The following is a 23,346-nucleotide window of genomic DNA, read 5'->3' as shown; positions in this document are numbered from 1 at the left end:
CCAAAATGCAGTTTAAATGCAGCTTCAAACGGTCCCAGTCAAGCAACGATCCCAGTCTAAGGTAAAACATAGATGTAGGACGATTTTGAAGTTGGGGAAGAAAATGAGATGGGAGTTTTTCGACCTACCCTAACTGTCATGAACCAGAATACACAGAGTTCATGCAGAGCTAGATAAGATGAGTGTTTGAGGTTAAAAAGTATATAAATTGTATTTTTATTTTTTAAAAGAAAATAATCCATCGTTTCGCTAGATAAGACCCCTCTTCCTTGGCTGGGATTTAAAGCCGTTTGAAGCTGCATTTAAACTGCATTTTGGAAGTTAAAACTCACAGGCACCATCGAAGTCCACTATATGGAGAGAAATCCTAAAATGTTTTCCTCAAAAAACATTTTATTTCAACATTTTTATGACTGAAGAAAGAAAGACATGAACATCTTGGATGACAAGGGGGTGAGTAAATTATCTGTACATTTTTGTTCTAGAAGTAAACTTTTTCAACAAAGATTAATAAACAGTGTAATCAATGTATTGTCATGTTAGTTAATACATTAACTAATGTTAACAAATGACACCTTATTGTAAAGTGTTACCGAACATTCAAATGTGCAGCTTGAGAGCTAGATAACTATTTATTACCTAACAGGTTTCAAAAGAAAGGCTACTGTTGATTTAACCTTATCACACCAATGGCATACCCTAAATGAAACAGAATGAAATATAAACTGTTATCAATGCAATGCATGTATGGTCTCAGGAGCGAAATGCAGAGAACGCCATCGAGGCTCTGAAGGAATACGAGCCAGAGATGGGCAAAGTCTACCGCATGAACCGCACGGCCGTCCAGAGGATCAAAGCTCGAGACATTGTGCCTGGAGATATTGTGGAGATTTCTGGTAAGCTTGGCCCTGTTTTTTTACTCTTTCCCATTCCCTCTCGTAATTTTTCCTGCTCTCTCTCTCTGTCCATTTCATAAAACCTCATCTGCTCTCAGTCTCTTAGTAAAGAGAGGAACTCAAATCCACAGAGAGATGATGTTTCTGGAACAATAAGGATACTCCACAGCCTCCAGCTTAAGTCCTGTGGACATTTGGAGGTTTCTTCTGAACATTTACCCACGTGGTCTGACATAATGCACAGTGGAGGTGGCCCAGGGCTTTTTTTTTTTCCTTCCAGTCATCACCACCTCTCGCTGTACCCAAAACACACAAACACAGGCTGTCGTTTTCCTCAGTCTTCCCATTGGCTTATGTGTGGCTGCCCAGAGTGTGTGTTTGTGTGCATTTCACCGCAGCTCTGCCCTGAACGGGAGCCCTTCAGGGTTTCTCTGTGTGTGTGTGTGTGGGCTCCTTGCCAAAAACTTGAAAGCAGAGCAGGAATATCCCAGACTGTCTTACGTAAGTGGCTTTCCTGTGAGTATGAGAGTGCCAAGCAGAGACATGCAGGAAAAATCAGTATGTGTGTGCGTATTCTGTTCATTGTAGAAAGCTGAAAAGTGACTGTAGTGCTCTTTCTTTTTCTCTCTTAGCTCTTTTTGAAACATGTAGCTTGTTTTCCATATAGTCAGTCCCACCGTTCTCCACCTTCATGTGACTGCAGGTTTGCCAGTGCCTCCCTCACACATCCAAACGTGCCCACTCTCTGTTCGGGATCCTGCCAGTGTATATGAGATAAAAATAGACCTGTTGTCATTCTGATAAAGCTTGACCGTAACTGTGCATCACACGCACACATATAAATGTGCTAGTCTGGGCTTCAAAGTAATCAGCGTTTGCTTCTTTAAACCCCTGCTTGCTAATGATCTCCAATTTGCGTCAGCCAAGTGTGGACTAGAAGAGACGAGGGGGAAGGAGACGACAGCGAGGATCTGTTTTTCACTATTACGGTGAAAACAAAAGAAAGATCAGACTAATAATCCCTGTGTTACGCCATAAGATTTCCCGATTCATGTTCGAGAGCAGCCGCATTCATTCAGAAACATGGATGCGGCTGCATCGTTGTGAATGGGAGTGGAAGTGAGAGAGTCAAAGATGTGGGGGGAACGTGTGTACGGAGAGATACAGAATGTGTGAGGGAGGTAGAGAAGGGAGAGCAGTGCGAAAGCGTGAAAGACAGATGAGCAGGAGGGAGCGGTAAATGCAGCAAGATGCGGAGAGAAAGAGAGACAGGTGGAATTAAAGAGATGGGGATGAAATGTCGGTAACGTTACCTGTCTTAGCACGGTGGTAACAAGCGTCTTTGTTCAGGTGCACTGTTTGGTCTTGTGCCTTGACAAGCCCGCATTCCAGTGGCCAGATTCCCTTCTCTGCGCACGTACACGCACTCCCCGCTGTCAGACTTCACCCATCTGACATCTGTGGGCCATGTCACCATGGTAACCGGCCCCAGAGTCCCTCCCATGTCAAGGTCAAACTGACAGACATGTAAAGTAACTACCAGACATCACTGTCAGTCCAGATGTTTCCAGCATCAAGTTTCTGTCTTTCCTGAAAGCAAAAATTGTGCCACAGTGTAGCAAAATCATGCCCAATATTTAAAGTTATGTGCAGCTATGTTAATATACAGCTGTGTTAAATTGGATTTCGGACCAATGAGAGTTGTGTCATGGTTTGTGCCTAGAAAACTGTTTAAAAAATTAAAAAACAAAAACAAACATAATGAAAACTGTAGTTAGTAATGTCATCAAGGTTACTTATTTTAGTTAATGTATTCTGACAACTTTTGGATTACTTTTTGTTAAATTTGTTTTAAATAAATTAAAAAAACATAAAGTTGATGTCAAAAGTTTACATCCTCCTTTTCAGAATCTGCAAAATGTTCATTATTTTACCAAAATAAGAGCGGGGGGGGGATCATTCGCCCATTCGCTTTGAATTTGAAGATCAGAGTAAACTTAATTTATTTTGTCTTCTGGAAAACATGCAGGTATCTTCTGTAGCTTCTGAATGGCAGTAATAAATGAAAAAATGTGATATTTAGGCAAAATAAGAAAAATGTACACATCTTCATTCTGTTCAAAAGTTTACACCCCTGGCTCTCAATGCATCGTTTTTCCAGTTTAACTGTCCAGGACAAAGAGACTCAGGAACAACTATCACTGAATAAAAAATAGCTATGGAACATTCAGGTAACAACACATTATTAAGTAAATGTATGTAAACTTTTGAACAGGGTCATTTTTATAAATTCAACTATTATTTTCTCTTGTGGCCTATGTGTAAATGTCTTTTATGTGAAATATCTTATTCAGGTCAGTAATAAATTAAAAAATAACATGCATTTTGTATAATCCCTTTTTTTATAGTTAAATAATTAACATTTTGCAGATTCTGCAAGGTGTATGTAAACTTCAGACCTCAACTGTAAATGTATCATATTGATATATAAAAAAGCAGAAAGAAAGAAAATATATTTAATTTCTGATATCAACATCATAAAAGGCATTAAACATTTGATAGAGTTGATAGAGAGATAATAGTGAATAGTGAGTTGATAACCTAATAGTTATTTAAATCATAAAAATGTAAAATAAAAGCAAATTAAACACTTGAATGTTAATAATATGAATATTTTATTTTTTTACCTGCATGTCAATACATCCATTAACCAACATCAGAGAACTGTAAACATGCGAATGTGTAAAATGTGTGTAAAATTATTGACAGCAACCGGATATTATGTTATATTATAAATGATGACATTACACGCCCCAAAGTCTTTCAAGTTTGAAATATTTTTGTCCAGACTTCCAGAATCAATAAATTATGCTTAATTTCCTGCCATTGTGTGAATAATAAGTAATCATGTAATCCATAAAAAGTAACTGTAATCTAATTACAAGCATTTTAAAATGTAATGTAATCTAATTACAAGTACTTAATTTTTGGAATCTGATTACGTAATCCAGATTACAAGTAATCACTTACTACACAGCACTGTACAGCATATATTTACAGCGTTTATTTAAACATAAAAAAATATATGTGACAAAAATCAGTAGCATATTAAGTAAAGATCATGTATGTTCCATAAAGATATTTTGTACATTTTCTACCGTAAATATATCCAAACTTAATTTGTGATTTAGTAATATTCATTGCTAAGGACTTCATTTGGACATCTTTAAAGGCGATTATTTTTATTTTATTTATTTATTTATTTTGCGCCTTCAGATTCCAAATTTTCAAATAGTTGTATCTCTGCCAAATACTGTCCTATCATAACAAACCATACATAAACACATACATACATCATACATTAAAGCTTTTTCATTCAGCTTTAAGGTTATATAAGATGTATAAATCTTAATTTCAAAAATGGACCTTTATGACTGGTTTGTGGTCAAGTGTCACATATATAACTGCCTTAAATTGAAGAAAGGGGTTCCTTCGCACGAGGATCATTGTATCTAGATAACATGGCATCAAAAAATTTTGAAAATCCTTCTTCTAGAACATTTTGAACAAACTCTTTTCATTTTTGTTGCAGTGTAGTGAAACATCATGGCCAGTTTGATGGATATTTTTGGATTGCGAGTGAGATTTTTGGCATTTTCCTCTTCCTGAGGCCTTGAGCACTTCCCAGCTTGCAAGCTGAACAAAAACTAGACAAGGTGAATTAGTCCGGGGGGAGAAGAAAAGAGGTGTTTCCACTCCAGAGGTCTGCGAGGGTGGAAACTGCTGGCACTCTATGTATCTTCTGTACTTTGTTATCATTGGTAGTGGGGGAAAGCGAGATGCCACTTAGAATCAAGATCCATCCGCTGGTTTATAGCCACGAGAATCCACTAACGAGGTGCGGACACATTCACACACATGCTGAGCTGCTTGTGCTGAGTTCATTGGTTAGAGTCGTAGCATTTAACAAGTCCTATTCAGTAAGTGGGAAGCACTGGCAGGACGGAGGTGTTGTCAGCTGCATCTGCTGAAATATTTCTCAATTTCTGTCTAACCCGACTATGCCGATGACATAATCTTGTTGCTAAGCTATCAAACATGTGTAAGCAAACACACAATAACCCCAACCTAAAAAACCGTGCACTTTCTCTAGAGGTTGAATGAAAATTACTCATCGGAAAAAGCACTTTGAGAACTATAAATTAGTTACTACAGAAAGAAAAAAAAATCATTCAAAACAAACGGCAACCAAAAATATCATCCACAACACTCGTTCCCTTCTCCTCGCTGCAGAGCCTTTCCTGTACCTGCCGTTCATGAGTGGCGATTCCATCGGAACTTTTGGCACGCACAGAGAGAATTGGAGGTCGGAAAACAGTGTTCAGCCATTTTTTTGCATGCATGAGTACTATAGATATTTATAGATTATTTACACTTTTCAATTTCCAGTCAGCCCTGCATTGTGCCAGCGTTAGGCCAACGTTATGGTTGCGGTAATCACAGCGTCCTAAGTGGAACTTTCCCTCGACTGTTGCGGAGGCTCATAAATAACATTCTCACTCCATTAGAATATCCAAGGAACCAGAAGGGGGTTTACAGAAAGCTTGGCGATTTGGAAAGGCCTTAGTTGTTTTTTCATGCTCTTTGGGATGAGCAACAGTGAAGTCATCGAATGTTTTTATTCAAATAAATTCACTTCAGTCCCATCATCTTTTAGTCATGCCCACAGGCTCTTTTAAACCGTTTTGATCAGCATTCGCAAACATCTTGAACTCGCCAGCCTCTGTTATTACACCGTTCCACATTTACAAGTAAGCATGCGTCACCCGTTCTAATCAAGTTTATGCCCGATGTCCGTGGAGGCCTGTTTCCTGCTATCAGATGCTTGCCATCTACTGTCATAATGTCTGTGTATATTTAGCTCACTTTGCATTGTTCTGGCTTGGTATGGCGAAAAGCGGTTCGCATTAGCATTTAGATGGGTTCAGTACCCATTCGCATTGTGACCGAGTGGGTGGGAAACACCGCTGAGGGAGAGAGAGAGAGAGAGAGCGATTAAAATCCAAGAAAGAGAAGAGAAAGGTCCGTCGTTCTGGGAGCATAAACAGGTTCCTGCCCACCGTGCCCTCTCTATCCCAACTCCCACGCAGAGCAGCCCCTGATGGGGGTGTTGTCTCCCTCGCCAGAGACCCCAAGGCTGATTCCTGACGTGGGAGGAAGAGAGAGACCGCACTGCTGAGAAATCGTGTCCGGAGGATTGGAGCAAAAAGAATAGAGAAAGCAAGATGTTTTTCTGTACACAATAGTGTTATGCAAGATCATGTGACTATGACTAATAAACAATTTATTGTGCAGAAAAACAGAAAGACTGACGATATCCAATTTTTTTTGTCTTATAAAAAAATCTGACATTCAGCCTTCTTTAGAGTTTCACTTAAGCGTGATTCTTTCTAGACTGTACGGGCCGCTCATCCACTATCTGTCTAACAGTGTGTAAAAGACTAATGGGAAGTGTGGCTGCTCTCTTGCATGCCTTGCTGCCCCCAGGCACCTCCAGCTCAGCCTAAGGGTTTAAATGGAGCATAATTACAACACTAAGGGTCTCTAATTGCTGTTAAATGTCCGTTAAGTGCCCCCGCAGTCTCTTTGTCCTGGTCCAGGAGCTATATGACATGGGGATGAGAATTTGCAAGCTCAGTGACACCAGTGCTGATTTTGTCCCGATCTATCACAAGCTTAAATGCGATTTTATACAACAGTTCAGTAAATAAGAAGTTGATATTGTGTTATATTTTAAACATTATATTACGTGTTTTTGCTCAATTTTGCAAAGAACATGTTACCTTTGAAGCAATAGCAGAATTGTTGCACGTCTCTGACAAACACAGCGGTGTTTAGTTTGTGAATGAATCCGTGTTTTGAATGAATTGTGTGAATGACTCATTAAGACTTTTACCGCCACCTGTTGGCATATTTAGTTTTTTATTTAGGGTATCATTTCATCAAAAAATTAAATAATAATAATAATAATAATAATAATAATAATAATAATAATAATAACATTAAAGGATAGATCACCCAAAAAAAAAATTTCAATTCTGCCATCATTTACTCACCCTCATGTCGTTTCAAACCTTTCTTTTGTGGAACATAAAAGAAGGTATTTTGAAGACATTTGGTAACAAAGTTGTTTCAGTTAACAGTGACTTTCACTGTATGAGCAAAAAATACTGAGATGTTTGTCAAATGATCTTCTATGTTCCATAGTTCATGTTAGGCCGTTTTCAACATTGATTATAATAAGAAAAGTTTACTGAGCACCAAATCATCAGCATATTAGAATGATTTCTGAAGAATCCTTAAAAGATTGTTGATATATGTAGAATACTTGGCATGAATTCAGAGGAAATCTCTGGAGCTTTCTGTGGAAATGTGTTTAGATTCCATGCAGATGTTGTTGTGTATATATGATGCCATAGGTCACAACAGATTGGCAAGGAGTGTGTTTAATGCAGTTTTCCGAAAAAAAAGAGGCTTATTTTTGTCTTTTGCTCATTTTCAATATGTTCGACTTGTGATTTGCTGTATCATCGTTTGTTTTAATCTGTGAATGCACAAGCAGTTTCCTGCAGCTTGTGTGATGAGTGTATATGCAGCTTTGTCTTGATGTATCGGGTAGGAAGGATCAAAGGTTTAATAAAGGGATAGTTCACCCAAAAATGAAAATTACCCCATTATTTACTCACCCTCAAGCCATTCTACAGGCATATGTATATGACTTTCTGCTTTCTATATAAGCCAAGAGGAGACTGGCTTTCCTTTGCTCCTGTAAACAAAAATTGGTTCTGAAGAGACTAGCATATTCTCACTTGAACTTATGCTATGCCTACATCCTACGTCATCCGTTGGAACGCCACTCTTGTAAACGCACATATGTTAGTTAGCAGATGTTAGAGATTACGGTTTGTAAAGTTGTAAACATGGATATTTAAATATGGATAAAAACACATTGATTCACTTCACCTCTCAGAGCCATGTGGATTACTTTTTATGATGTTTTATGCACTCTTATTGGACGTAAATTGCACCTCCCATTCACTGACATTTATAAAGCTTGAAAGAGCCAGGACATTTTTTTTTTTTTTTTTTTTTTAATTTAACTCCAATTGGATTCATCTGAAAGAAGAAAGCCATATACACCTAGGATGGCTTGAGAGTGCGTAAATCATAGAGTAATTTTCATTTTTGGCTGAACTATCCCTTTAAGCCACTAAACTCTACTGCTCAAATCCTAAATAGCTGCAAGAGCTCACAAAACCCAGTTGAAAACAACACATATTGACTGATTCTGTGTCATCTAACTGGCTGGGTTTTTCCCACCTCATTTTTTTTCTTTTGTATTAGAAACACTTTTTTTTCTTGTAAACATAGTGCATGAACCGAATATTGATCACTCCTTGTACTCTCATCAACTGGCTATCGAGCGGTGTTCCAGTGTGTCTGCAGTTAGTCTTCGATGGTGGTGTCTTTCTCGCTCTTTCTCTTCTTTTTATTTCAGTTGCTTTTTTGCTTTGCTTCAGGCTTTGTGTCCTAGTAGCTTCGATCTGTTGTAATTAAGTGTTTACCTGGAAAACAAGAGGTCAAGAACAGCCTTAAATGATGGCTGTGCAGTGGCCTGTCTTATTTCATGTTCATGATTGCAGTTTTGACCCCTCAGGCGTATGTCTTACACACCTTTTTCGACTTGTCCCGCATTCATCAGTAACACAGGAGTGTCTTTGCCTGTTTTTTGATGAAGTAACTCTTAACCCATTTTGTTTTCCAGTTGGAGACAAGGTGCCAGCAGATATCAGGATCACTTCAATCAAATCCACCACCCTAAGAGTGGACCAGTCCATTCTCACAGGTACTGTGGATGTCTGTGAGGCATCGCCTTAGCATTTCACTGCTCAGTTCTCAATCTGACTTGATTTAAAACTGCCAATGTGTTCCTTAGGCGAGTCTGTGTCTGTTATCAAGCACACTGATCCCGTGCCAGATCCACGAGCTGTCAATCAAGACAAAAAGAACATGCTGTTTTCTGTAAGCACTTCACTTCCTGTTTTGAACATATACTAAGCAGTATATTTGCATACAAGTATTACTTCATGAATATTTTCAGCTTACCTACGTCATAGCATTTTACTCTTGTCATGCATTACATAATTATCCATGTTTTTTTTTTGCTTTTTTTTCTTTGTCTCCCTACTTTGCAGTATGTCATTATACTGTAGCATATAATAAGACTTAAGTATTCTGTTCAGTCTAAACATGCACTTCTGTCTGCGTTCATTTGCGGTTATTTAGATGCTTTAAGTAGGCAGGCATTTGCCTGCTCTCAATCCACTTAGTTTACGTTAACATTATCTAGGGATAGGGAACACCCCAGGTGACGTTATTGGCCTAGTGAGTGAAAGTATAACGTCAGAGTTAATGCAGTCTGCCTGTTTTCTTCTCTAGTCATTTAAAATAAACTGTATATGGCCTGTGTGCTTTTATAGTCCAACTTTATGCATTTTCCAACACATCATGGTAATGAAAGATGTAGTTTCCTATTAGGGGAAAATATCCCTAATGACATTATAGCCAACTCCACACAAGTCAATGATTTTTCCAAACTACGTTTTATAAAATTATATGGGACTGAGGAACTTCTGATGCCGTTGTTGTTGTTTCCAAGTCTGCAGAAGTGTAAATTTAGATTTGAAATGTCTTTTGGTGGCTTTGTTCCATTTAAGTGTGTATGTGTTTATATATATTCGTGTTCTCATGTTTTCCAAAAGGGCACAAACATTGCGGCAGGTCGGGCCATCGGTATTGTCGTCTCCACCGGAGTTTCCACCGAAATCGGTAAGATCCGTAACCAGATGGCATCCACCGAACAGGAGAAGACCCCGCTGCAGCAGAAGCTGGATGAGTTTGGCCAACAGCTCTCGAAGGTCATCTCCCTCATCTGCATCGCCGTCTGGGTCATTAACATCGGCCATTTCGCCGACCCGGTCCACGGTGGCTCGTGGATCCGAGGTGCCATCTACTATTTTAAGATAGCTGTGGCTTTGGCAGTGGCAGCCATCCCGGAGGGTCTGCCAGCTGTCATCACCACCTGCCTGGCGTTGGGCACCCGTCGCATGGCCAAGAAAAACGCCATTGTCCGTTCTCTGCCCTCAGTGGAGACACTGGGATGCACCTCCGTTATCTGCTCAGATAAGACGGGGACCTTGACGACCAACCAGATGTCTGTCTGCAGGGTGAGTGATGTGGCTGTTCAAGCCAGACGCAGAGTTGGTGTCTCATTCAGCATCAAAACTGATGTCTGCGGGGAGATCTTGATTGTATGTCTGGGTTGATGACAACTTCGTTTTTCATTCTTGGTGTTCTGCTGACATATGGTCCTGTGTGAGCTATGTAACTTAAACAAAACAGATTTGAACCTCTTTTTTTCCACAAAAGGTGATTTATTGTGCACTATAACCAGAGCCAGAACGTATTTCAAACTGTCATGAAGCGAAGCAGTGAAGGTCGCCCTAAAAAATTGCATTCTGTTTATAAATTCAGGATAGATTCCCCTGAGGATTACCCCTTTTTTGGAAAAAAAAGAGACTCTTGAGGCTAGAGCGCGTCATGTGAATTCCTTTTAGACAACGTCTTGGAATTCTTTCCCACTGATTCCAGACCTGTGTGTGTGCCTTGTTACTGTGGTTTCCGGTGCACTGGCAGGTGGGTTTCACAGGCCTGGATACTACAGTGGTGTTTACCATCAGAGCAGGTCTTTGATGCCCTGCCAGAGCTGAGTGATGCACCAGCAGCAGCCTTCTCTGGCTGCCATATGGAAGACCACAGAAACATACCAGGCACAACACAAGAGGTGAGAGAGAGAGGGAGTTGGAAGTAATAAGACTTGGTCGGATGCTCAGTAGCAATCTAGAGCCAGTCCAAAGACTCAGCTGCACTTTCAGGTTAAATAATGTTTAGAGACATATCTTGAGGATTGGGCAGTAATACCTTCCCTCCAGCAAATGGTCACTCACATGTAATTGCAGCAATTACCAAATGAGAATTACCCAGTCAGTTCCCCATGAACAGAAGTCCCATCTGACTGTTTTCTCATTTGAGAAGCTGTTTTATATGGATGTACGTCTAAATGGAGAGGAAAAGACTTTGTTTCCTAATTTCTGTTTCATTTTCTGTCCTTAATGTTTTAGTTTACATCACTACTTGAAAACAGAAACGAAACTGCCTTTCAATTTCACAGTGGTCCTCATCGGTGCACTAAAATGAAACTGTTTAAATATTAAGTTATTGTAATAGGTATAGAAATGCATACAAACTACTAGTTTCTTGTGCATAATATATTCAACATGTCAAAACTGTAGGAAAACGGCATAGACAACCTTATTGAATATAATGGGGGTGTTTTGTTTTTGTAACATCACCCTGTTTGCTTTCAGTTTTATATTGTGTTCACATGGTTTAGTCTTAGTGAATTACAACATAATTCCAGGTTACAGACTCGTTTCAAGTGACAAATTTTCTTTGGATGTACAGCTAGGTGGTTTTTGGCACAATTAGAGCTACATACAATGCATGCAATTTTCACTTTGAATGATTATTTAATCATAGCGGTTTTAAATGTATTCTTAATTATTTAATAGTCATAATCAAAAGTTTGTGATCTAAGACTTTTTTGAAAAGAAGTCTTATGCTCACCAAGGCTGCATTTATTTGATAAAAATAAGTCATATTGTAAAATATTAACATTTTATATTATTATTCCTGTGATGGTAAAGCTGAAAAAAACATCACTCCAGTCTTCAGTGTCACATGATCCTTCAGAAACCTATAATATGGTGATTTGGTGCCCAAGAAACATTCATTATTAATATCAACACTGAAAACAACTGTGCTGCTTAATAGTTTTGTCAAAACCATGAAAATAATAGTTGAATTTATAAAAAATTACCCCGTTCAAAAGTTTACATCCCCTTGATTCTTAATACTGTGTTGTTACCTGAATGATCCACAGCTGTGCTTTTTTGTTTAGTGGTAGTTTTTCATGAGTCCCTTGTTTGTCCTGAACAGTTAAACTGTCCACTGTTCTTCAGAAAAATCCTTCAGGTCCCACAAATTCTTTGGTTTTTCAACATTTTTGTTTATTTTAACCCTTTCCAACAATGACTGTATAATTTTGAGATCCATCTTTTCACACTGAGGACAACTGAGGGATTCATGCACCTATTACAGAAAGTTCAAACACTCACTGATGTTCCAGAAGGAAAAAACATTCATTAAGAGCTGGGGGGTGAAAACTTTTTGACTTTGAAGATCAGGGTAAATTTAATTTTGTCTTCTGGAAAACATGTAGCTATCATCCTTTAAGGGCAGTACTAAATGAAAAAAAATATGATATTTAGGCAAAATAAGAAAAAATGTACACATCTTCATTCTGTTCAAAAGTTTATACCCCCGGCTTTTAGTGCATTGTGTTTTTCTTCTGGAGCATCAGTGAGCGTTTGAACCTTCTGCAATAGTTGCATATGAGTCCCTCGGTTGTCCTCAGTGTGAAAAGATGATCTCAAAATCATGCAGTCATTGTTGGAAAGGGTTCAAATACACAAAAATGCTGAAAAACCAAAGAATTTGGTTCCACAGCTGTGGATCATTCATGTAACAACACAGTATTAAGAATTAAGTGTATGTAAGCTTTTGAACAGGGTAATTTTTTATAAATTCAACTATTATTTTCTCTTGTGGAGTACGTGTAAATGTTTTTCATGTAAAATATCTTATTCAGGTCAGTACAAAATAAAAAATAACATACATTTTCTATGATCCCTCTTATTTTGGTAAAATGAATGTGTGTGTGTATATATATAATATTATTGATCCAAACTTTTGAACAGTAAGTTTATATTGATAGGTTGACTACTTAGAATGATGTAAGTACTGCAGCTATTTCATTGCGTATGTTGTGGTGTATGTTTAAGGCAGGACTACATATTTATCCAATGGGAGTCAGACAGAGTGTTTGAGAAACCGGTGTGAAAACAGTATTTTTCCAGTTGTGTTTGGTACCACTAATGGTGCGGAAAGTACATACTTTAACTTAAAGCTTCTTGATCCAAGTCTTGATCTAATTAACCAATCACACCCTTACTAACCACTGAAGAACTTGTTTATTTTATTCTTCCCGCTGTCATATCTTTATATTCTCCAAAGAGAGAAAATCAAGCACCCATGTTTTTACTGCCATGACTGTACCACCTGTATTGGTGCGTGTGACACAAAGTAACCTGACTCACAGCACAGCCAAGAATGCCATGCAGTTTAATTACTTCTTCTTTTGTATTTTAAGGTGCCTTGTCATCATTTCAGTGCCATCAATCTGGCCTAGAGGCTGTTCTTGTTATTATTGAGGTTTTCTACTGTCCTAAAAAAGGAGAGTTTGAACGTGCTACAAGCATTAGTCACCACCGTTTAAGGATTCGAGGTGATGGGCGTAGATTCTTTCATAGGTGTTCTCATGTAGTCTCTTTTATGCTGTTGCATAAAATGTTGAAGTCCTCCATGTGGAAGTCACTCTGGGACACTCAAGGTGTATATGCGTGTTTGTACGCAATGGAAAATCCTCAACTTGTACAGACAAGTCAGCAGGACGTGATTGCAACATCTTTTACATTATATTCTTGAACAGCTGCAGACGTGGATCCATTAAGACCGTAGGCTTTCTGTTAAAGCCCGCAGCTAAATCTGTTTACAATATCACAAGACCTGGTTCTCAGTTCAGGCCATTTGTAGTCAAAAGTCAGGCCTTCATATACGTAGCTTTTTATAGTACCGTTTTGTCACTAAATATTTCATGCCCGTGTTATTTCAAAACCGAGAGCAGGAAAGGTTTGGAAAATGAATTCTTTGTTTTCTTTCCTCCATCTGTACCTCTCCCTCCCTTTTATATTCATTTATCAGACTACTTGCATCTCCCGCTTCTAGTTTTGTGACCTTTATGATTTCAATTGGAAAATCATGATTGCAATATTGAAGTCATATCATAACCTTTTTTTTTTTTTTTTTTTTTTTTTTTTTTTCCTGTGTGGTGCTGTACATGTTCATATAAAGCAGCCACTAGTATTTCCATTGTGAGCTATTCCATTGTTTACAGAGAAGCCCTATGTATGATTGTATGTGCTTTTGTGCAAAGTTTAATCATGTCCCATGGCGTAGGGATGTTATATCCCTGGTTGCAATGCCTCACTGCACATGTGTGTGTGTGTATGCCCTGAACGTCCGTCTGCGTGTAACGCCATATCTCCTGTGTTTAACAGCAGGGTGTTCCCTCTGTTCAGAGGCTGCTTAATTCCGTGCAAGTGCCGGGAACCTTCCGGAAAGAGTCCCATTGCGCTGTGGTAAATATTTACGCACTCCGCACCCTGATCCCAGACCTGCAACGATCAGAGCTCAAACAGTAAGGGCGAGCACCGTAGTCAAACACCACAACATTCACTTTAAAGGCCCTTCACTTCAACACTAATGACGGTTTCCTGAACACAGATCAAACCTAGTATCAACCTAATACATCCTATTTAAGGGATCTGTAATTGAAACCCATTTTTCAAATTAAGAAGGTTCACCTGTATCTTGGAAACAAAACTCCTTTCAGGCTTAGTTATGTAATAGACAGCTGTTCTTTCAATTCCAACTGACCAATATATGTACCAATGTGTAAATAGACCAGATATGTATATTCAGTATGTGTCAGTGTGTGTGCGTATACATAATGTAGAGAGAAAGAGATAAGTGTGTATATATGGTAACTCATTAAAGGATTAGTTCACTTCCAAAATAAAAAGTTCCTGAAGATTTACTCACCCCCATGTCATCCAAAATGTTCATTTTTCTCTTTCCTCAGTCGAAAAGAAATTAAGGTTTTTGAGGAAAACATTCCAGGATTTTTCTCCATATAGTGGACTTCAATGGAGTTCAGCAGGGTGAAAGTCCAAATCGTAGTTTCAATGCAGATTCAAATAGCTCTACAAGATCCCAGCCGAGGAATTAAGGGTCTTATCTAGCAAAACAATCTGCCATTGAAAAAAATAAGTAAATGTATATACTTTTAACCACAAATGCTTGTCTTTTACTAGCTGTGCGCATTTTCACCAACTGCGCAATCACATCTTCATCTGTGTACTTATTTTTAAAAATTTGCTTTGTTAACACTGTACTTCTGCCTACATCACGTTTGACCTATTTGAGTTAGAGCAAATCGAGCATTTGTGGTTAAATGGTATACAATTTTTTATTATATTTATTTATTTGTTTGTTTGTTTATTTTGAAAATGCCAAATTGTTTTGTTAGATAAGACCCTTATTTCTCGACTGGAATCATGTAGAGCCCTTTGAAAACTGGATATCTGGGCGATATGGCAAAAAAATTTAAATCTCAATTTTTCTTTTTCGGAACGTTTGACCGATTGTGTGATTTATTTATTTTTTTTTTTTTTTCCAACTTGGAAATGTGATTCAACATGATTCAAATAACTTTTTCTTTATTAACCCTCTAGTTAAAGAAAATTCTAATCCATGTGCACCACGCATGGAGTTGTCAAAATGATGTAAGTGTTAAACAAATCACTTGTTAAATATCTTTGAGGAAAAGATGCATGAACTACAGCTACACCTTATACAAACGTTTCTTATATTATATGTTAAGAAATAGAACATGTGGCTTGTGACATGTGGTTGGATCATTCTTTTCTCTTCACTGTTATCATAGGCATATTGTCAAAGTGTCTAATGCTTGGTAATATTTCTTTTTTGTATTTCTAAAAAAAAAATAAAAAATTGAATGGAATTAATCGATAAAATCGGAAAAATCGCCCAGCCCTACTTCAGCCTGCTTATCACCATTGAAGTCCACTATATGGAGAAAAATCCTGTAATGTTTTTCTAAAAACCCTTATTTTGTTTCGACTGAAGAAAGAAAGACAAGAATTCTGGAGTGAACTAATTCTCTAATATTTCATATCCATTTGTATATAAATAAATGGCTTTATTGTTGAGCAGCAGTAAAGTAGGTATGGTAATATAAAATCAGCCAGTCAAACTGCTATTCCTCAATATATTGCGGAGTATTGCTATATAAACATTTTATGATTGTCCTCAAACTCAAATACCTGCTGTATGTGACACTATTTTTCCCCATTTTTTTGATTAGTGAATGGTGCAGAGATCACACGTTGTGACATATTTTGTCTTTGCTAGCTTTTAATTGTCCAGCCTAGGCTTTGTATCTGATAGCCTTTTTCATTCTCATTCTCTTCCCGTCATACGTTTGCCTTCTGCATCTCACCCAGTAAGGGAATCCCGCCTGCCATACTTCATTTTCCTCATATTTTTGTGCTCTGTCATTTCTATTCCTCTCACGCACTTCCTTGCGTCTGCTCCTGCTGCAGCATGATCCAAGAATGCCGTAGGGAGCAGAGTCACAGACACGCCTGTTTGGGAAGCCTATTGCTGACTGTTCACTGTAACGTACTGTATGTCGAACACTTTCTGATATATCTGGCTACTTTTGTGTTAAATGACTTTTTATTTTGAAAAATGTAGAGCTGTTTTGATTGCCTTTTTATATTAATATTAATGTTAAATGTAAATTAATATAAAACATTACCAAATCGAATGCACATTTTAATGCTGGGGCTGTCACGCAGGAAGGAGACTGAGACAGCAAAAGACATATAAATTGGCCCCAGTTTGTTTTGAGTTCTATGTATGTCTGTCTGTTTGTTGCTAATTTTTCATCAACTTAAATTCTTCACGGTGGGGAACAGCTAATAGTGTCAGCCTAAGCCTGAAGCAAAGTGACAATTCATCACCCTGAGAGTCCCTAAAGGAAACAAAGAAAAAACGTTTCACACGCAAGACAGAATTTTAAAATCGAGCTTGTGGAAATAAATGTGTCCCAAATGGATTCAACATTCTGTTAAATCTCCTGTGCCTCGTAATGTTAAGTACTAAAAGCGTGACGCTGAGAAGCTTATTATAGGGACAGACAAGATGCTTATCCCGGGCTTGGAATTAGTGCTGTCACTACGTTGCAGCGTTGTTCAGGCTGACCTAAGCCAATCAACTAACCGTGTGGCTTGTTGTTGAGGCCAGACATCATCCAAGTGCCACCGTCACTAATGCGGAAGTCACTGGCTAAATCAGGAGGAAATACGGGTGCCTAAAATCTTTTTCCACTACTGTGAAATGCACGCATGCACACACACGTCCTTATCAGAGGCTCGTCGTTGCATATCACTGCTTGCTGCCCTGTTCCTTGGTATCTGTTGCTATGACAACGTATAGCAACAGAGTTCCATGTCTGCCAAGTTATGGGATGGCTGTTGGTGTTTTTGGTGCAGATCTGATTTATAAATGACTGTAAACAAACAAAGCAGGCTAGCAACAGCCCTTATCATGATGTTTTTCCTTTAGATTCTTTTGTGCTACTGGTGCATAACTGCTGCTTGTTGGTACATTTCAACCCCCAGAATTCTGGGGAATGAGTTTAAATATGGTCAAATGTGTTTAACAGTGCTACATGGTTACACTAACAGTCAAAAGTTTTTGAACAGTAAGATTTTTAATGTTTTTTAAAGAAGTCTCTTCTGCTCACCAAGCCTGCATTTATTTGATCCAAAGTACAGCAAAAACAAATGAAATAATTTTACTATTTAACCTTTTAACTTCACCCGTCCCCTCAGTGGGACGCCTAAGTTTACTTCACTATATTACAAATAAATCCTAATCTAATCATGACAAACTATATGTTGTTGAAAGGGTATAAATAGATATTTTGCTGCTGCTATTACACATTTTGTAGGAACAGTAATAGATTAATTACTGAAAAAAAATCTGCATCATAACAGGAGTTCTGACTTTCGTCACAAAAAGTCTTGTTTCGTTGCCTTTTTCTCTATCACGTTTTAAAAATCATCAGAAATTATATATCAGCTGAAAGCATAAAACCTCAAAATTCATCATGTGAAAGCCATTTTAAAATTGGACATTACATTACCATGGAAATTGGACTTCAGAATCATATTACAAAATGCATTCGTTCATGTCTATGTTCAAAAATGGGGTTGACAGTTAAAGGGTTAAAATAACTGTTTTCTATTTGAATATATTTAAAAAGAAAATAATTTATTCCTGTGATTTCAAAGCTGGGGGGTGGGGGGTAATTTTTCAGATAATTTGCTGCTCTATTTCAGATAGATGCTGTTCTTCTGAACTTTCTATTCATCGAAGAAAAAATTCTACTCAACTGTTTTCAACATAATAATAGTAAATGTTTTTTGAACAGCAAATCAGAATATTAGAGTGATTTCTGAAGGATCATGTGACTCGTAATGATGCTAAAAATTCAGCTTTGAAATCACAGGAATAAATTACAAAATATTTTCAAATAGAAAAGTTATTTTAAATAGTAAGAAGAATTAGAATTTTACTGTTTTTTGTACTTATGATCAAATAAATGCAAGCTTGGTGAACTTATTTAAAAAGCATTAAAAATCTGTTCAAAAACTTTTGACTGGTAGCCAAAGCTGTTATACATGTAACATTTCATCAAAGTGTCCTGAAAAAAAATGTATCACAATTTCCACAAAAACATTAAGCAGCACAACTCACCAATGTCTATTATTTAAGAATGGACAGATAGTGTCTGGTGGCTAATTCATTGCTCATGTGAGTACAAATACCTAGTCACACAGAACCTGAACACTATTTCTCATTTTCTGTGCAGATTGTGGTGGGAAAAAAGGTATTTTGCAGAATGGGTTGAAATATTTTATGTGCTAAACTGTGGTTAGGATTCAATACTCAATAGAACGACAAAATTAGCCAAAATATTTAATAAAATGAGGAAAAAGTTGTTTGGGGGCATGTTTGTATAACACGGTGAATGATGGCAATGTGAATTCTGGTTTCTGTAGTTACTGCGGTAGCATGCAAGCTTATAAATACTAAATACCTAAAGATGACATTACAACCAAACAACATTTTTTTCACTAAACGAACATGTCAGAGCAACGCATTCCAAGGTCAAGGAGAATAGCGATAGTAAGCAGGCAACTGGATCTAATTTGGTTTCTTTCCCCACTCTTTCCCAGTTGACAATGTCTGTTTACATGGTGTTTGACTGCGGAAATCGAGCGACACAGATTCCTGTGCGGTAAAGACCAAAGAAGTAGGCACCAAAATAGTGTTTCTCAGAAAAGAGAACCTACCCCTGTTGTAGCTTATGTTTAGAATCAGTTAACCTACGGTTCAGATAATATAACGCTGTTGTAAAGTTCCTAAAGATATGCATCAAAAAATGATTAGTTCTTTTATGTTCGCTTTATGGAGTAAAAAGCACTTGTGCACGAATGCTAAGAAATGGCACTGTGTACCAGTACTTGCTATGATAATTTGGCCATTACTTTATAAAGGCCCTTTTTTTTTTTGCCTGAGAGACTGTTCTTTCCTGCAGAGCAAGCTAACTCAATAATCCATTTATTTTAAGGGCTTAGGGGCATGATCCAGCCCTCTGATTGCTGCTGCCTGCCGCTCGCTTTGTGTTTTCCACAATTAAGTTTTGTGTATGTGCGTCCCCTTCAAACAGGAAGCACTGTGGAGTACTGTGGAGCTCCGAAACTTTTACAGCTTAACTGCTTCATTAATTCTTTAATCAGACACATTTAATTGAGTCTTGCTCTGAGTGATGTAACGCCAAGAGAGAGTGTTTTTCCTCTTCGTGTTTGTGTATGTTTGAGACGACCTTTAATGTGACCTCAGTTCCTTTTGAGGAATTTTCAGTTCCTTTTGAGGAACTGCCCATACATGGCTGCTTGGCAAGCGTTGTGTGAGCAATTTCTAAGTTTAGATGCTTCATTATTGAGCCGAGTGGTGATGTTGATAAGAACCTACTTCTGGAATTTGTGTGTGTGTGTTAGCATCAATGCAACTATTGAGCTTGACCGCAGTGGCTGTTAATCATGATAAAACACATTTCACCAAGTCCACCTACTGCATAATCAACATTTACGACACCTCGTAAGATCAGGATTCATTTTTACTCCTTTCCAGCGCGCACCTCCATTTCAGACCTGTCATCTGAACAGAAAGGTGGGGTGTGCGATCAATGGCGTTCGCCAAATTGGCTTGATGAGTTCCATTCCAGCGTCCACCTGTTTCATCTGCCCCTACGCCCAGATACTGGAGGAAGGGTATAGCGTGGAAATAAGATCTCTCTCTTCTCTCCGCTGAAACTTGCCCAGGGCTGCCACTTCTCCTGCTGGCTCATTTCAGCACGATGAATGTCATAGCGAAAACTCCATGTCAAGAAAAAGCATTGCGTTATGGGTTTGGATGATATGTCTGATGTTGTCAGGCTGAACTCATCTTCACCTCGTCCAGCTCTCTTGGAGGCTTTGGTGCGGTTTATTCTAAGAATCAGACTCACTTTATTTGCTTTAGTCATGCAGTAGAGTTTGGCCTTAGTTGTAAACACAAAAGACAACACAATATAGTACAACACCTGGAGTTAATTATAATGAAACTAGACAAATGTCAGCCAAAACATGGGCAAAGTGATTGTCACTCTTTCACCTCATCTGTTTCCAGTTGGGCCGGTGAAAGCAGACATTTCAGTAGGAGGCAGTAGTTTATTGTAGTTTGTGTTGTCTGTTGGCAGTTGTGTGAGTGTGTTGGTTCAGACAGGGAAAAGCTCATGCCAGGCCACTAAACACGGGAACCTACACGCTGCCAGTGCATTATGACATCATCGCTCTGCCTCTGATTGGACGGAGGATAAGGGAAACCCCAGAGCTGATTGGGTGGAGTCATAACTGTCTGTTGGTGGTTTTTTTCTTTTTTAAATGCAGTTGGGGTTTGTAACTATTTTCAGATGACTTGGAGAACTTGTTTGCTTATTCTTCTCGAAAGCGTGTTTTCTTGGGCACAGTTGGGGAGTTCTTTGTTTTTCCAACTTTAATTACGATAACCACTTTTTAACTGGTAAACTTATGAGCATTTAGAACTTTTATGTGCTAGTATTTCCTTATGGAAAACCTGAAAATATCAGGGGATTTTAAAATGGTTAGTTCTTGGTCTGTGGTTGTTATGGATATGAGTAAAACATTAAAGTTACAGAAATTTCTACAGTGGACATAATATGTTTTAGTTTCAAGGCTTAACAATACGTTTTCTTTCTGCCATTTAACCAGTGATTTTTATATTTAACATTGTTAGATATTACAGTTGCAATATGACTCAGCTTACATTATTACGTTATTATAATGTTCAGTTGTGAAATGTTTCTTCATCTTGAAATTTTCTGAGTGCAATCTCACTTTATATATAGGTAGCCTTTGCCACTACTATGCTCTTATATTTAAATGCACTTATTGTGTACATACATGTTTTTACATTTTAAAAAAATACCTGCATGTAATTACATTTATAAATATAGCTGCAAGCAGCAATTACCAGGTTTCAAGCACTTTAGGGCATTTAATCAAAAAAGCATTTTTGCCAAAACCAGGTAATTTACCAAAGTATTATGTTTTTTAATGTTTATGATTGATACAGTACTAGCTGTGGTCCGATCCCCTTAAAACTTTGCATGCTTGTTCAGAATCACCTGTCGCATGTGCTCAGCAGGTTTTGTGAAGTTTTGAGTTTTCCTTTAGGATTTATAGGGTTTTGGGTACGTTTTGACAGGCCCTTTTTCTAAATGACCCTGTTATAGCTTCGAAAAAGGGTAAAATTCAACATATTTTGATTATTATGGGCCTAGAGAGTCCAGAGAATTGCACTGCAGTGTTTTTTTCCAGACTGAGTGAGGAAAAAGTTCCTAAAAGTAGGTTTTTGAAGACATCTCAATAATTTAACAAACTATTTGATTGACAGCAGTGGTTCTAGAGGCAAAGTTGTCTGGAATGAGGAGTTCTATTGTTTGACACAAATACTGTGCGTATGTGTGAAAAAACGTGCAAAGTTTTTGAGCCTGCAACTGCCAGGTTAGGAGTTATGAGCGATTGCTTTTGTTCGTTGTAGCAACCCCGTCAGGCCGATTGGGGCGCACATTTGTCTCGTTGCAGGCGGTGTGAGTACTACCATCCCTCCAAGTTTCAAGTCTCTACGACTTACGGTTTGGTCTGCACGATCAGTTTTACATGGAGATCGCTGATTCGTGACCATTCCAACAATTACAGTAGGGTTTCAGCGCTACACGCTTGAACCACTAATTACACTGTTGACCTATCCCTTACACCTTAAACCACCCTTAAACCTACCCATACCACCAAACCTGTCCCTAACCTTACCCGTATCCCATCTCAAAAGCAACAAAAGTTTTTTGCAATATAATATGAACACAGTAAGTACATTGTGCTTATTTTTATGTAACTACATAGTAGAGGCCACCTAATATAAACTGGGATCCAATCTTCTTAAAATTATTTAAAAACAAAACATCTTTATCCAGTATTCATAAACAAAAAAGCCATAGAAATTAATTGTCCAAAAAACGTGGGAACCCTGAAGTTCATTTTTTTTTTTCATTAATCTGCATGTGTTTCTCATGCTGCCTCTCTCCCTTCTGTCTCTCTTAGATGTTTGTGGTTAATAAGGCTGATGACACCAGCTGCTCCCTGCATGAGTTTACCATCACTGGCTCAACCTATGCTCCGGAGGGACAAGTGTAAGAGCACACAAACACATTCCAAGCCCTTGATCCTTCCCAAAACATCTTGTCATTTTTACCTTATCCAAATAATCTAATGTTCATTCTGGATACTTGTATTTACATTCTTTCATCTCGCAATAACCGTCTCTCCCTTAGGCTGAAAGCTGACAAGCCAGTGCAGTGTGGAGAATATGATGGTCTGGTGGAGCTGGCTACTATCTGCTCCCTGTGCAACGACTCCTCGCTGGACTATAATGAGGTCAGCAGTGTGTACATGGATCTTCTTCTGCATCTAATACACAGATGCCACATTTACCCTTCTGAGTTTAACAAAGAGTCTCATTCAGTGTTTTGAATTTGTCCTGCTCTCATTGCTGAAGTGTTAACCATGCACCCTCTGTCCCTCTGTTCCTAATTTGCTTGTTTTGCACATTTGGCTTGCATTTCTCACCTCTGTGCTATTGCCATGGTATCATGGTTTCTGCATTGCATAATATCACGCTTATTCTGTGGTTGTCAGGTAGGGTAAAGGACAGTGCAAGTTAGGACAAGCCGAAGAGTTTTAAAGTGTTGCTTGGTTGTTGAAGGCACCCGATCTAATTTGATAGAGTTAAAAGACGCCACACGAGTAATAGTAAAATGTTAAAGGCGGCCATATTAACAAATAGTCTTATCAGAGTCTTATCAATGTATTCTGAC

General features: G+C 38.2%; 1 protein-coding gene across 1 annotated transcript in view; it reads left to right on the top strand.

Annotated features, from left to right (window-relative positions):
* Nucleotides 1-23,346, top strand: part of atp2a3 (ATPase sarcoplasmic/endoplasmic reticulum Ca2+ transporting 3) — a 68,214-nt gene that overhangs the window by 27,436 nt on the left and 17,432 nt on the right. Inside the window, exons 5-10 of the mRNA XM_051109434.1 lie at nucleotides 758-896; nucleotides 8,722-8,802; nucleotides 8,893-8,978; nucleotides 9,719-10,183; nucleotides 22,574-22,662; nucleotides 22,804-22,906. Coding sequence (XP_050965391.1) covers nucleotides 758-896; nucleotides 8,722-8,802; nucleotides 8,893-8,978; nucleotides 9,719-10,183; nucleotides 22,574-22,662; nucleotides 22,804-22,906 — 963 coding nt within the window. The remainder of the gene's footprint in view (nucleotides 1-757; nucleotides 897-8,721; nucleotides 8,803-8,892; nucleotides 8,979-9,718; nucleotides 10,184-22,573; nucleotides 22,663-22,803; nucleotides 22,907-23,346) is intronic.

Source organism: Labeo rohita, chromosome 5 (genome assembly GCF_022985175.1).
Source record: "Labeo rohita strain BAU-BD-2019 chromosome 5, IGBB_LRoh.1.0, whole genome shotgun sequence".
NCBI lineage: Eukaryota > Metazoa > Chordata > Actinopteri > Cypriniformes > Cyprinidae > Labeo > Labeo rohita.
This window is presented reverse-complemented; position numbering and strand designations above follow the sequence as displayed.